Source organism: Coregonus clupeaformis, chromosome 27, assembly GCF_020615455.1.
Source record: "Coregonus clupeaformis isolate EN_2021a chromosome 27, ASM2061545v1, whole genome shotgun sequence".
Classification (NCBI taxonomy): domain Eukaryota; kingdom Metazoa; phylum Chordata; class Actinopteri; order Salmoniformes; family Salmonidae; genus Coregonus; species Coregonus clupeaformis.
In genome coordinates this window covers 37,805,727-37,818,905 of record NC_059218.1, presented here as the reverse complement: position 1 = coordinate 37,818,905, position 13,179 = coordinate 37,805,727, and the positions used below count along the sequence as shown (strand labels likewise).

The 13,179-nt window shown below is 43.3% G+C and overlaps 1 protein-coding gene across 4 annotated transcripts in view; it reads right to left on the bottom strand.

Annotated features, from left to right (window-relative positions):
* Positions 1-5,637: 5,637 nt before the first annotated feature.
* Positions 5,638-13,179, bottom strand: part of LOC121541914 (pleckstrin homology-like domain family B member 2) — a 30,867-nt gene continuing 23,325 nt past the window's right edge. For 3 of the 4 annotated variants that reach the window (XM_045208185.1, XM_045208187.1, XM_045208188.1), the window contains 6 exons: positions 10,424-10,622; positions 8,371-8,461; positions 8,090-8,230; positions 7,673-7,892; positions 7,314-7,399; positions 5,638-7,168 (listed from right to left, as the gene is read on the bottom strand). In XM_045208185.1, the coding sequence (XP_045064120.1) occupies positions 7,028-7,168; positions 7,314-7,399; positions 7,673-7,892; positions 8,090-8,230; positions 8,371-8,461; positions 10,424-10,622 (878 nt within the window). In that variant the 3' untranslated portion in view covers positions 5,638-7,027. The remainder of the gene's footprint in view (positions 7,169-7,313; positions 7,400-7,672; positions 7,893-8,089; positions 8,231-8,370; positions 8,462-10,423; positions 10,623-13,179) is intronic. The other variant, XM_045208186.1, reaches the window with a different exon arrangement.

Here is a 13,179-nt window from a genome sequence, read left to right as displayed (position 1 = left end):
AGGGGAGGGAAGAAGAGAGGACAGCATGGGAAGGAAGCATTTTCCTGTCTTCCGGTCCTTTAACTAACCTCCTGGCCGGTTCCTCACCATATCCTCTAGGCATTATGATGATGACTGTGCGCTGGGAGGGTCCAATCTCGGTAGAGCAGCATTCTGCCATGCTCTAAACCCACTGACCTGGTGATCGGGGGGCTGGTCGTTTAGCAAAAGGAGAGAGAAACAAAGGATGGATATTTAACCAATAAGGCCAGAGGGGGTGTGGTTTATGGCCAATATACCACGGCTAAGGGCTGTTCTTACGCACGACGCAACGCAGTGTCTGGATACAGCCCTTAGCCGTGGTATATTGACCATATTCCACAAACCCCGAGGTGCCTTATTGCTATTATAAACTGGTTACCAACGTAATTAGAGCAGTAAAAATAAATGTTTTGTCATACCTGTGGTATACAGTCTGATATACCACAGCTGTCAGCCAATCAGCATTCACGGCTCGAACCACTCAGTTTATAATTATAGATGAAGCGCAACGCAGGCTGCACAAACACAGCTCTGTTCACTAAGTGAAGCCAGAAGCCCTGAGAAGAGAAGAGAGCAGTCGCCGTTTCACAGGAAAAACACAAGGATTTCACTGCATCAGATACTGAATTGGACATCAGGACTGTGAAAACATCTCTCCCTGCTAAAATAACAATATCCTCCCCAGGCTCTATCTATCCACAAGGCAAGCAGGAGGACATGAAAGAGGCTGGGTGGGAGAGAATGAGGTATAAGTAACAGTTGTTTAGAAGGATTGAGTGGAGTCGTTCAGGATAACATGAAGTGGAGTATGCGATAGATAGGAACATGGAATCTCTACGCTGGCAGACTGTTTGGTAGTGAGATGGTGTAAGGGAGAAAGGAGTAGCCTGTAGAGTGTTAGAGCTATGTCAAGCAGGGAGGTCAGAGGTCAGCCACAGAGACAATAGAAGCATTAATGAGGGATAATGATGGATTTTCACTGGAAATGTGGATGATGGGGGCGAGGAAAAATCTTGGATTATAATGAGCACAGATCAGTTAGAGTCTCTGTAGTTTGAGTGTAGTAGTGTTTTTCTCTCTCTTCAGTCACTGTATGCATACATGAAACTGGGACAGATGGAAGCCATTACCAAAGATGAGGGAGGGTTTACAATGTCAGTGATAAGCTCATTATGCATGTTTATAAGGCCTCCTGAAATTGGAGATGAGAATTACACAGGAAGCAGATGGATCTATTCCATGTTGTGCTTATACAATACGGTACATACAGTTGAAGTCGGAAGTTTACATACACCTTAGCAAAATACATTTAAACTCAGTTTTTCATAATTCCTGACATTTAATCCTAGTAAAATTCCCTGTCTTAGGTCAGTTATGATCACCACTTTATTTTAAGAATGTGAAATGTCAGAATAATAGTAGAGAGAATGATTTATTTCAGCTTTTATTTTTTTCATCACATTCCTAGTTGGTCAGAAGTTTACATACACTCAATACGTGTTTGGTAGCATTGCCTTTAAATTGTTTTACTTGGTTCAAACGTTTCGGGTAGCCTTCCACAAGCTTCCCACAATAAGTTGGGTGAATTTTGGCCCATTCCTCCTGACAGAGCTGGTGTAACTGAGTCAGGTTTGTAGGCCTCCTTGCTCACACATGCTTTATCAGTTCTGCCCACAAATTTTCTATAGGATTGAGGTCAGGGCTTTGTCATGGCCACTCCAATACCTTGACTTTGTTGTCCTTAAGCCATTTTGCCACAACTTTGGAAGTATGCTTGGGGTCATTGTCCGTTTGGAAGACCCATTTGCGACCAAGCTTTAACTTCCTGACTGATGTCTTGAGATGTTGCTTCAATATATCTTCATAATTTTCCTTCCTCATGATGCCATCTATTTTGTGAAGTGCACCAGTCCCTCCTGCAGCAAAGCACCCCCACAGCATGATGCTGCCACCCCCGTGCTTCACGGTTGGGATGGTGTTCTTCGGCTTGCAAGAGTCCCCCTTTTTCCTCCAAACATAACGATGGTCATGATGGCCAAACAGTTATATTTTTGTTTCATCAGACCAGAGGACATTTCTTCAAAAATTACGATCTTTGTCCCCATGTGCAGTTGCAAACCGTAGTCTGGCTTTTTTATTGCGTACTATTGTTTGTACAGATGAACGTGGTACCTTCAGGCGTTTGGAAATTGCTCCCAAGGATGAACCAGACTTGTGGAGATCTACCATTTCTTTCTGAGGTCTTGGCTGATTTCTTTTGATTTTCCCATGATGTCAAGCAAAGAGGCACTGAGTTTGAAGGTAGGCCTTGAAATACATCCACAGGTACACCTCCAATTGACTCAAATGATGTCAATTAGCCTATCAGAAGCTTCTAAAGCCATGACATCATTTTCTGGAATTTTCCAAGCTGTTTAAAGGCACAGTCAACTTAGTGTATGTAAACTTCTGACCCACTGGAATTGTGATACAGTGAATTAATTATAAGTGAAATAATCTGTCTGTAAACAATTGTTGGAAAAATTACTTGTGTCATGCACAAAGTAGATGTCCTAACCTACTGGTTGAAAAACGTGGTTGAAAAACGAGTTTTAGTGACTCCAACCTAAGTGTATGTAAACTTCCGACTTCAACTGTACGTCTCTATACAAGCACATACATGTAAACAATGCCCTGAACGGTAACCTTTGTTGCCTGCTATTTACCATGGTTTTACAGTCATGTTGCTTACATGTTGAATACTATGTTGATAAACTATGTATTTTAGTATGGTATAAGACATGCAGATTCTATCAGGCTGTACAGGAACATAAAGCTGACTCTTTTCATTCTCAATCAGCTAGTCAGTGTAGTTCTACTAACTAAACCACCCTCCTGCCGCAGATGTGTTACACAATTTACCGTCCCCACAATGCACTTGGGCAATTCAAGGTACAGTCTGTGAATGTGTGTGTTCGTCTGCCTCTGCCTCGAGAGAAAGGACATACTCCTTTAGAACCTAATTTAGCATGCTTAATTTCCAGTATCTCCATGCCAACCCCACTATGTCAACCAATGAAAGGGCTGTGAGAGTGGGGAGGAGTGGTCTAGATGTATGTATAAGGGACCCAACGTATCAACACATCAATAGGATGATATCTGTAATAATATGCATCATACCATGCTTGGATGTATAATTCTAAATATTAACTTATTCACTCATGAATTGCATAATAGTATCATAAGTGTACCTGCACATTTTAAATACATCATTTTTTGATGTAGTTATTATGTTGTTATGAAATGTAAAACATGGATATTGCCTCTTAATCCAGTTTGTGCAGTGAAGAAACACGGAGTAAGTCTGCTGTGATGGGTGTTGTCTCTGTCCTTCCTAATTAGTGTGCACCAGATGGATACTCTGGGCCATGTAGGAGTTTGCAAATTAGGTCACCCTTTCATGAGTGAAGACAGTTAGCTAGTGTAAAGGCAACAGAACCCTTGGCATTTCATATAGCACCTTAATAACTAACTGGCTACACTACAATCTACATAATACAACAACTCATTATTATTGACCATACATGTTGAATATTTTCCCAGTTACAATATTTTACAAAATATTTAGGACTGAAGTATAAATATTGTGGAATAATAATAGTAACATGAAACAAATTAGTAAACGTATATGATTTATTCATACATTTCTTTAAAAAAACATGCAGGATTAACAATAACACTGTTCATATAAAAATATCAAATATATATTTAAAATGCATTAAAGTGTTGCAGTTATCTGTTGAATTTTTTTCCTTGTTACACATATGGAAAATACCAGAAAAGTGTGCCCATATTGTGTAGTCACACAGACTGAGCACATAAGGGATCCTGCTTTAATTAAAAGACAACTGGTCAAAGAGAGCTTGCCAGTCACCTCTTCATAACACTGTGAAAGATTCCCTGTGAGCTAACCTGCTGTCACCTCCGCAACACTGTCAGAGAAGTACCTTTGGTCTTGTGTGCACTCCCCCGGTCACCTCATTGACAGTCAGGGACCTTGCTACCTGTGAGCTCATGGTGAGTGAGGGAGCCATTTCAGTATCATCAGTATCTTAAAATGATCATACATTTTTTATCACAGTCATATTTACAAATACATCAGCTAAGATACCTAGGTCAAATAAGTAGAATCGCATTTTATTTTTTCCATGACTTCATATAATCTCCCCAGAATACTGGAAATTGCATTGCTTTTTGGTTTAACACAAATGGCTGATTTGTATGTTCAACATGCACATACTATTGACATATATTCATATATTTGTTAAACACCAAAAAGGAGCAGATAAGAAAATTTAACTAATATAAATTAATGTTCCATTATTTGTGACCCAAAAAGTCATTTTAAAAGCAGTAAGTATATCAAAGTACTGCACGGGTCTTATAGCGACTGTGTAATAACTAAAATTATAAACTGGGTGGTTTGAGCCCTGAATTCTGATTGGCTGAAAGCCATGGTATATCAGACTGTATACCACAGGTATGACAAAACGTTTAGTTTTACTGCTCTAATTATGTTGGTAACCAGTTTATAATAGCAATAAGGCTCCTCGGGGGTTTGTGGTATATGGCCAATATACCACGGCTAAGGGCTGTGTCCAGGCACTCTGCGTTGCGTCGTGCTCAAGAACAGCCCTTAGCCGTGTTATATTGGCCATATACCACACCTCCTCGGGCCTTATGGCTTAAACAGACCATCTTGATGCTAACGACATCTGCAGGTGACATCCGATATATCAGGATCCTTTACAATAGGAGTAATGCAAGTCCTTCTCAAACTTTCAGTCCACTGGCAGCATGATACTACACTACATGTCATAAGACACAACTTATATAAAGGCACAATACACAATGCCATGTTCCATTAAGACATTTCATTTGAACTAGTATTGTAAGTGCCCTGGAATGTTTTTGCTAACTTATTTTAGCTGTATGGCACAAACGAAAGGTCCACACATACACACAGTGTCAAAACCTTCCACACCCGGTAAGTAACCCTTTGCGGAGCCTTAAGGTGCCATCTACATGATTTACATATTAAATACAAACATGTACGTCTTTGGTACATAGTGCTGAGAGAGGTACTTTTCAAACCCTTCAAGTCCCCGGTGTTTCAGGGTTTCCCCTGTTAACTCCATGTTCCTGAGCAACAGTAGGGTACAAAGGACACACATCAGTGATGTGCATCACCTTGGGTTTTCCACTAGAGGGCCATATTGTCCTCTGAGTCTGTGCAGATGCTAGACAGACTCTGGAGGGTTTGGCCCCGGAGAGAGGGAGCGTTTGAGGGAAAAAAGAGGGAGCGCTTTGGTTGACCAATCAACAGCCACCTCATCTTGGATGATTTAAAGGATGTGACAGCTTGTGTTCCTTTAATCAATCTGGGCCCGGTTTCCCAAAAGTTCATCGTTAGAACCAGATGCTTTTGGGAAACCAGGCCCGGGTCCTCTTCTCAACCCAGAGAAGTAGAGGCGATAGTACCACAATCATATGGTGGTCCTTTATAGCTCAGTTGGTAGTGCATGGTGCTTGTAACGCCAGGGTTGTGGGTTAGATTCCCGGGACCACCCATATGTAAAATGTATGCACTCATGACTGTAAGTTGCTTTGGTTAAAGCATCTGCTAAATGGCATTTATTATTATATTATATCCAACGGCAGTCTCAATCCTATGATTCTACTCATAAATAATATGAATAATATATTATACTTTTGAGGTTCGATTCGATGTGCAATCTCACTATGCCAAAATGGAAGAGAAGTGTCTTATCCTGAATGGGCAGTAATCTCTGGTACATCGTGAGCCTATCAGACTGCATAATACACCTCAGACAGAGACTCTGGATCCTTAACCGTCCTGAATTATCATGAGGGTAAACCATGTTAAAGTGCCACAAGGTTCCTCTCCACACGTAAAACGATAAGTATCAGAATCTTCTGAGTAAGTCCTTTCTGAATGAACAAGCGGCACTGGGCACCCAATCCTCCAGAGGAAGTCATTCCCTGCCAGACTACGAAGTATCAGATTACCATTACATCAGCTGAATCCCGGAGGAGGAGGAGAGAGCTGGGCTCACTGAAGTGAGAAGGAAATAAAAAAGTGGTTACAAAGCTAAAAACCAGGAGGGTATTGTGCTGAGGTCACAGAGGTTCTCAAACCTGACCAGTCAACTTGTTTTGTCTATTAGGCACCGATGGGACTGGAGGAGAGGACATTTCCTGTTGGTTAGTCATCTGAGAGTCTGTGGTCAGGATGTGTGACCATGGGGGGTTGTTTAGACCAGTGGCGGCCCGCCCATTAGGGTGTTAGGGGCGGCGCCCCACTTGTGATTGGTCAACAAAAATATTTGTATAACAAAAAATATATATACATTATATATTATATAATTCATGAATTATGTTTTAAATGCTCATAAAAGTGCAATAAATGTGTACATTTTCCTGTTTAAAAAATATATTGTTCAAAACTAGCTGTTCAGTTACATAATACTCTGCCCCTCAGTGACTGCCAGCAGCAGCAGCAGCAGCTCCATTCCGTGAGCGCATAGGCCACATTGCTTATATTGTTTTGCCAGCTATTTGCTCCATGAAATCGCAGGATTTCATAGCATAAATTATAACAGCACAAAGTTAATGGACCATCCTGAGGCGCTCAAATGTGCGCTCAGTCATAACTTCTGCTTGTTACGTTCTCGTTTGTTCGTGACCTGGCTTCTCATTCTAAATAGTACAATCTAATCTGTTCAAAACAGTGGCATCATGTGTAGCAGTGGTCATTCGGTTTTTCACATGCAAAAATGAAATAGGTGTATTTATGCTGTTGTTCAAATGCACAGATCTCTTTATATATTTTCTCAAATAAACTATTGGTAGTTAGAAAACTTGGCATCATATATCATGCTGCTTTGTTGACAACTCCAACCACCTCGTGCCCCGACTATTCAGCCAATCATCAGCCACCACTGGTTTAGACCATGAATTGCATATATCCCTCTGCCCCGGTAACGATTACGTCCATCCAGATGCGCATAGCTTCAGGGGAGGGAGACACCATGTAGTACACCCTGTCATGGGTCTTCACACTGAAAGTCAGAGATGGGTTGGGGCTCTGTGAGGGAGGGAGGGAGGGAGGGAGTTGCAAAAGAGGGAGTAAAAAGAAAAGCAATGTCACTATAGTTTAAGAAAAATCTTGTTTCTTACCATAAAATACAGATACTTCAATACTTTAAATGTGTATACCATTTGTCCCTTACCTTGTGTGCATTCTTTAAATGGTCATAGTACACCTCTTCTATGGCTTGGAAGTATATGACCCCTTTCATCTTGACCTCATGTTTGTCTGTAAGAGAGCACAATACTGTAGCGCTAGGATGACCATGTTAATGTGTGGTGAAACAAAACCATCACTTCAATCAAAGCTCTTCCTAGATTTCCAGAGTAAAACAGCTTAGCTTGATTAAGATGTCATCGCTGCTTTTCTTGCAGCGCTCTGATTAATCTACCATTTACAACTGCAACAGACAGAGAGAGAAGAGAGAGAGAAAGAGAGAGAGAGATAATGTCAGTAGGAGAAAAAGGAGAGAGAAAGCGAGGGAAAGATAGTAGAAGGTACCTGCATAGTAGGCCAGGGTCCTGCGGTTCCGGTCGAAGACAAACCAGCGTTTCTTCCAGGTCTTGATCTTCCCACCCATCTTGACCAGGAACCCTCTGCAGGTTTTATCTGTGATGGCCAGGTGGTAGCAGTTGTCTGGGTTGTGTCCAGCTGCCTCGATGTGACCATGGAGGTCAAAGTCATCCTTCCTCTGAGGGAGGTAGCGTGTCAGCGGCCGGGCCTAGGGACAAGGGCCAGAGGTGTCTGGTCTGTGTTGAGCCCATGGCTTAAAGCTAAATTCAAGTTAAAGATCTGCTAGACATTTTTCTTTAAAATTTCATAGTTGCTTTAAAGCATTTTAAAGCTATTTCCTATTTAAATGACCATGCATCTGAAATGATTGGTATTATGAATCTTGGCCCTTTCTGGATCTCCCACCTGTGCCCTCTGTTTCTCACGTAGCTTCACCTCGATCATCTTCTGCCTCCTGCTGGTCTCCTCCTGCAGTCTCTTCTCCAGGTCCTCCCTCCTCCTCCGCTCCTCCTCCAGGGCCTGCCGGCGCACCTCCATCTCACGCTCCTACACAGAAAGTTACAGCATGGTCAACACACACACACACACACACACACACACACACACACACACACACACACACACACACACACACACACACACAAAGAGGGCGGTAGAGATGGTTTTACTTATGAAGGCTTCATTACCTTGTGCTCAAGGAGTCGATACTTGTCAGCCTGGGCCTCTCGTAACAAACGTTCCATCTCCTCAATCTTTGCTACATTGGATGTGCTGGCACTGTGGAAAAAAGGTTTCGTAAACACAAAGCAAAGAGAGGACACATGCCCACCTATAAAAGGACTGTCCATCCTGGAACCTATTACGTGTGAGTGAAATTCCAGACCAGGGCCCTTACTATAAAGTTAACATGAACACTGCACCTCTGCATCAGTCATACCATCACATTCTGTACAACGTATAGACACTACATTAGCTCAAATATTTTTTACATCCTGTATATACTGTATGGACTGACCAAGATCACTCTCACACACTTAACCAATTTTCACTTTCAGGGTGGTCCTATGTGTACGGAATCAGTAATGTAGAAAACACACCTTTTCTGTTTATAAAAACACCTCTCCTGCTTATAAAAATGGGTGTGAGACAGCTGGACAACATATAGCCAAGACACGTTGTTCAGCATCCTCACTAACAAAATAAAATGTTTGGGTCCCACTAGTAAATGTTCTGGTCCCCCTTGGTCAGTTCAGAGTATTGATCGGAGACCTCTTATGTTGATAAATGTGTCTGTTTTTCTTAATATATGTTTTGTTATTTTGTATATTGTATGTGTTTGATGTATTTATGCAAGGCTCATCTGTAAAAGAGACCCTAGTCTCAGTATGACTTCCCTGTCAAAATAAAGGTTAAATAAATAAAAAAGTACAGGACTAGCATGACACACCAAACAACATTATTTTGACATTCTAGCAGACGCTCTTATCCAGATAAGCAATTAGGTTTAAGTGCCTTGCTCAAGGGCACAGACAGATTTTTCAGTTAGTCGGCTCGGGGATTTGAACCAGTGACCTTTCGGTTACCGGCCAAACGCTCTTAACCGCTAGGCTACCTGCCAATACTCTGCAGACATATAGAAATAAACATTGTTTTCCCATTGTATCAGGATATCATGAAGATTTAGAATGAATCTAATAGTTTCACTTGGAAGAGCATGAGATCTAATGGAAAACAGTCTACAGAACCATGTGTCTTTAGCATAACCAACGAGCAGAATCAACTTTTGTCTGAGAGTTCAACTGATTTAATGTAACTGATTATTTCTGACAAGAACATGGTTGACAAAGTACTAGTACTTGATTAAAAACAATAACACAAGTTGTAACAACAAAGGATGCAAAAAGGATGCTTTTGGTTTAAACAAACACAGCCTCTTCTCTTCAACAGACAACTAAGCACCAGTACCAACACACAAGCACACAAACAAGCTCTTTACTCACATCAGATTCAGCATCCTGACACTATCCCAGCGACACACTAACAGTACTGACGGGCTGGATCTCCACGAGGCTCTGAGAGGTAGCTGGGCCCCTTTACTGAGAGCACAGCTGTGTGTGTGACCCTTCTGCACCAGCCTCAGCCTCCCCCCTCCCTGCTGGTCAGCCCTCCATCTGGGGCTCTCACCCTGCCTCACTCCTGCGTGCTTCGCACAACTTCACGTCTGAACACTTCACTCAGCTTCACTCCTGCTCGCTTCACTCCTGCACGCTTCACTCAGCTTCACGCCTGAACGCTTCACTCAGCCTCATTCCTGCTCGCTTCACTCCTGCACGCTTCACTCAGCTTCACGCCTGAACGCTTCACTCAGCCTCATTCCTGCTCGCTTCACTCCTGCACGCTTCACTCAGCCTCACTCCTGCACGCTTCACTCAGCTTCACTCCTGCACGCTTCACTCAGCTTCACTCCTGCACGCTTCACTCAGCTTCACCCCTGCACGCTTCACTCAGCTTCACTCCTGTACGCTTCGCTTAATCACAGAACTTAATATGGAGTGATGCTGAGTCACATCTCTCTAATTCATAACATGTCTCTGACAGGCCATGTCCCCAGTTCTCCTCTGAACAAAAATGCTCTTTTGAACTAATGTTAAATTGAGCTAACAATGATCCTACTTTAACAGTGGTCCTACTTGAAGAAGTGCCCTACTTGAACAATGGTCCTACAGTTCTCTCTCTCACCTGGAGATGTTGTCTGGGGAGCAGGCAGAGATGCTGGTCTCCATGCTGTCAGAGCTGTCCGCGCTGAGCGTGTCGAAGCCATGGCCGTTGTCTGCGTAGTGGAAGGGGTCCAGGAAGACATTGGACTCAGACACGGCCCTGCTACACAGGTCAACCAGTCTCTGTCTGTCCTCATTCATGTACAGGTGGCTGTGGCCTGCTGAGAGACAGATGGACACACAGACAGACATACTTTATAAAGCCTTTTATCAGATTAGATTAAACATTTAAAATGTTTGTTGCTGGTTAACTGTCACAACTTAATTGCAGTTGGTCAGAGGGTATTGCTGATACACAAATAGTATATTCCCCTCCAACACTGAAATGGGCATGGTCATTCAACCCCCTCAGACCTGTTTCCAAAGGCTCTTGTTCCTTCCGCTTGATATACTATAAGAGTAGAGCTGAACATGTCATTACTGCTCAGACCGATGCTAATGGACACTGGAGGAAAGACGCCCTGTGGCCGTCCATGTTAACTAACATGCAATGTAGTATGAAAAATGTATGCACTCACTAACTGTAAGTTGCTCTGGATAAGAGCGTCTGCTAAATGACAAAAAAAAAGGATACAAAATTTAGAAGAAACATTTAAAAAATAAATAAATGTAGACCAGGTCACGCAGGAGAGGAAAAGCTATGAATGTCTATCTCTGCAGCATGTAGCTAGCATGCCGTGAGAAACAGGAAGTAGGTAGGAAGAGAGGCAGGGAATCCAGGGACAATTAGAGAAAAGCCAGAGAGAGACAGAGAGATAATGAGATGTTGTTACAACACTGAACAAAAATATAAACGCAACCTGTAAAGTGTTGGTCCCATGTTTTAAAAGATACCAGAAATGTTCCATACGCACAAAAAGCGTATTTCTCTCAAATTTTGTGCACAAATTTGTTTACATCCCTGTTAGTGAGCATTTCTCCGTTGCCAAGATAATCCCTCCACCTGACAGGAGTGGCATATCAAGAAATCTGATTAAACAGCATGATCATTACACAGGTGCACCTTGTGCTGGGGACAATAAAAGGCCACTCTAAAATGTGCAGTTTTGTCACACAACCCAATGTCACAGATGTCTCCAGTTTTGAGGGAGAGTGAAATTGGCATGCTGACTGCAGGAATGTCCACCAGAGCTGTTGCCAGAGAATTGAATGTTTATGTCTCTACCATAAGCCGCCTCCAATGTTGTTTTAGAGAATTTGGCAGTACTTCCAACCGGCCTCATAACCGCAGACCATGTGTAACCATGCCAGCTCAGGACCTCCACATCCGGTTTCTTCACCTGCGGGATCGTTTGGGACCAGCCACCCGGACAGCTGATGAAACTGTAGGTTTGCACAACCAAAGAATATCTGCGTGCTCGTCGACCTCACCAGGGTTTTGACCTGACTGCAGTTCGGCGTCGTAACCGACTTGTGGGAAAATGCTCACCTTCGATGGCCACCTTCGGTTTCAACTGTACCGGGCAGATGGCAGAGAGCATGTATGGTGTTGTGTGGGTGAGTGGTTTGCTGATGTCAACGTTGTGAACAGAGTGCCCCATGGTGGTGATGGGGTTATGATATGGGCAGGCATGAGCAACGGACAATGAACACAATTGCATTTTATTGATGGCAATTTGAATTCACAGAGATACTGTAATGAGATCCTGAGGCCCATTGTCGTACCATTAATCCGCTGCCATCACCTCATGTTTCAGCATGATAATGCACGGCCCCATGTCGCAAGGATCTGTACACAATTCCAGGAAGCTTAAAATGTCAGAGTTCTTCCATGGCTTGCATACACACCAGACATGTCACCCATTGAGCATGTTTGGGATGCTCTGGATCGACATGTACGACAGCATGTTCCAGTTCCCACCAATATCCAGCAACTTTGCACAGCCACTGAAGAGGAGTGGGACAACATTCCACAGGCCACAATCAACAGCCTGATCAACTCTATGTGAAGGAGATGTGTCGCGCTGCATGAGGCAAATTATGGTCATACCAGATCACTGACTGGTTTTCTGATCCATGCTCCTACCTTAAGGTACACTACATGACCAGGCCAGTTCGATGGGGTTGAGGTCAGGGCTCTATGCAGGCCAGTCAAGTTCTTCCACACCGATTTCGTCAAACCATTTCTGTATGGACCTCGCTTTGTGCAAGAGGGCGTTGTTTTGCTGAAACAGGAAAGGGCCTTCCCCAAACTGTTGCCACAAAGTTGGAAGCTCAAAAATGTCTAGAATGTCAATGTATGCTCTAGCGTTAAGATTTCCCTTCACTGGAACTAAGGGGCCTAGCCCGAACCATGAAAAACAGCCCCAGACCATTATTCCTCCTCCACCAAACTTTACAGTTGGCACTATGCATTTGGGCAGATAGCGTTCTCCTGGCATCCACCAAACCCAGATTTGTCCGTCGGACTGCCAGATGGTGAAACGTGATTCATCACTCCAGAGAACGCGTTTCCACTGCTGCAGAGTCCAATGGCGGCGAGCTTTACACCAGCTGACGCTTGGCATTGTGATCTTAGGCTTGTGTGCGGCTGCTCGGCCATGGAAACCCATTTCATGAAGATCCCGACGAACAGTTCTTGTGCTGACGTTGCTTCCAGAGGCAGTTTGGAACTCGGTAGTAAGTGTTGCAACCGACGACAGACGATTTTTACGAGCTACGTGCTTCAGCACTCGGCGGTCCCGTTCTGTGAGCTTGTGTAGCCTACCACTTCGCGGC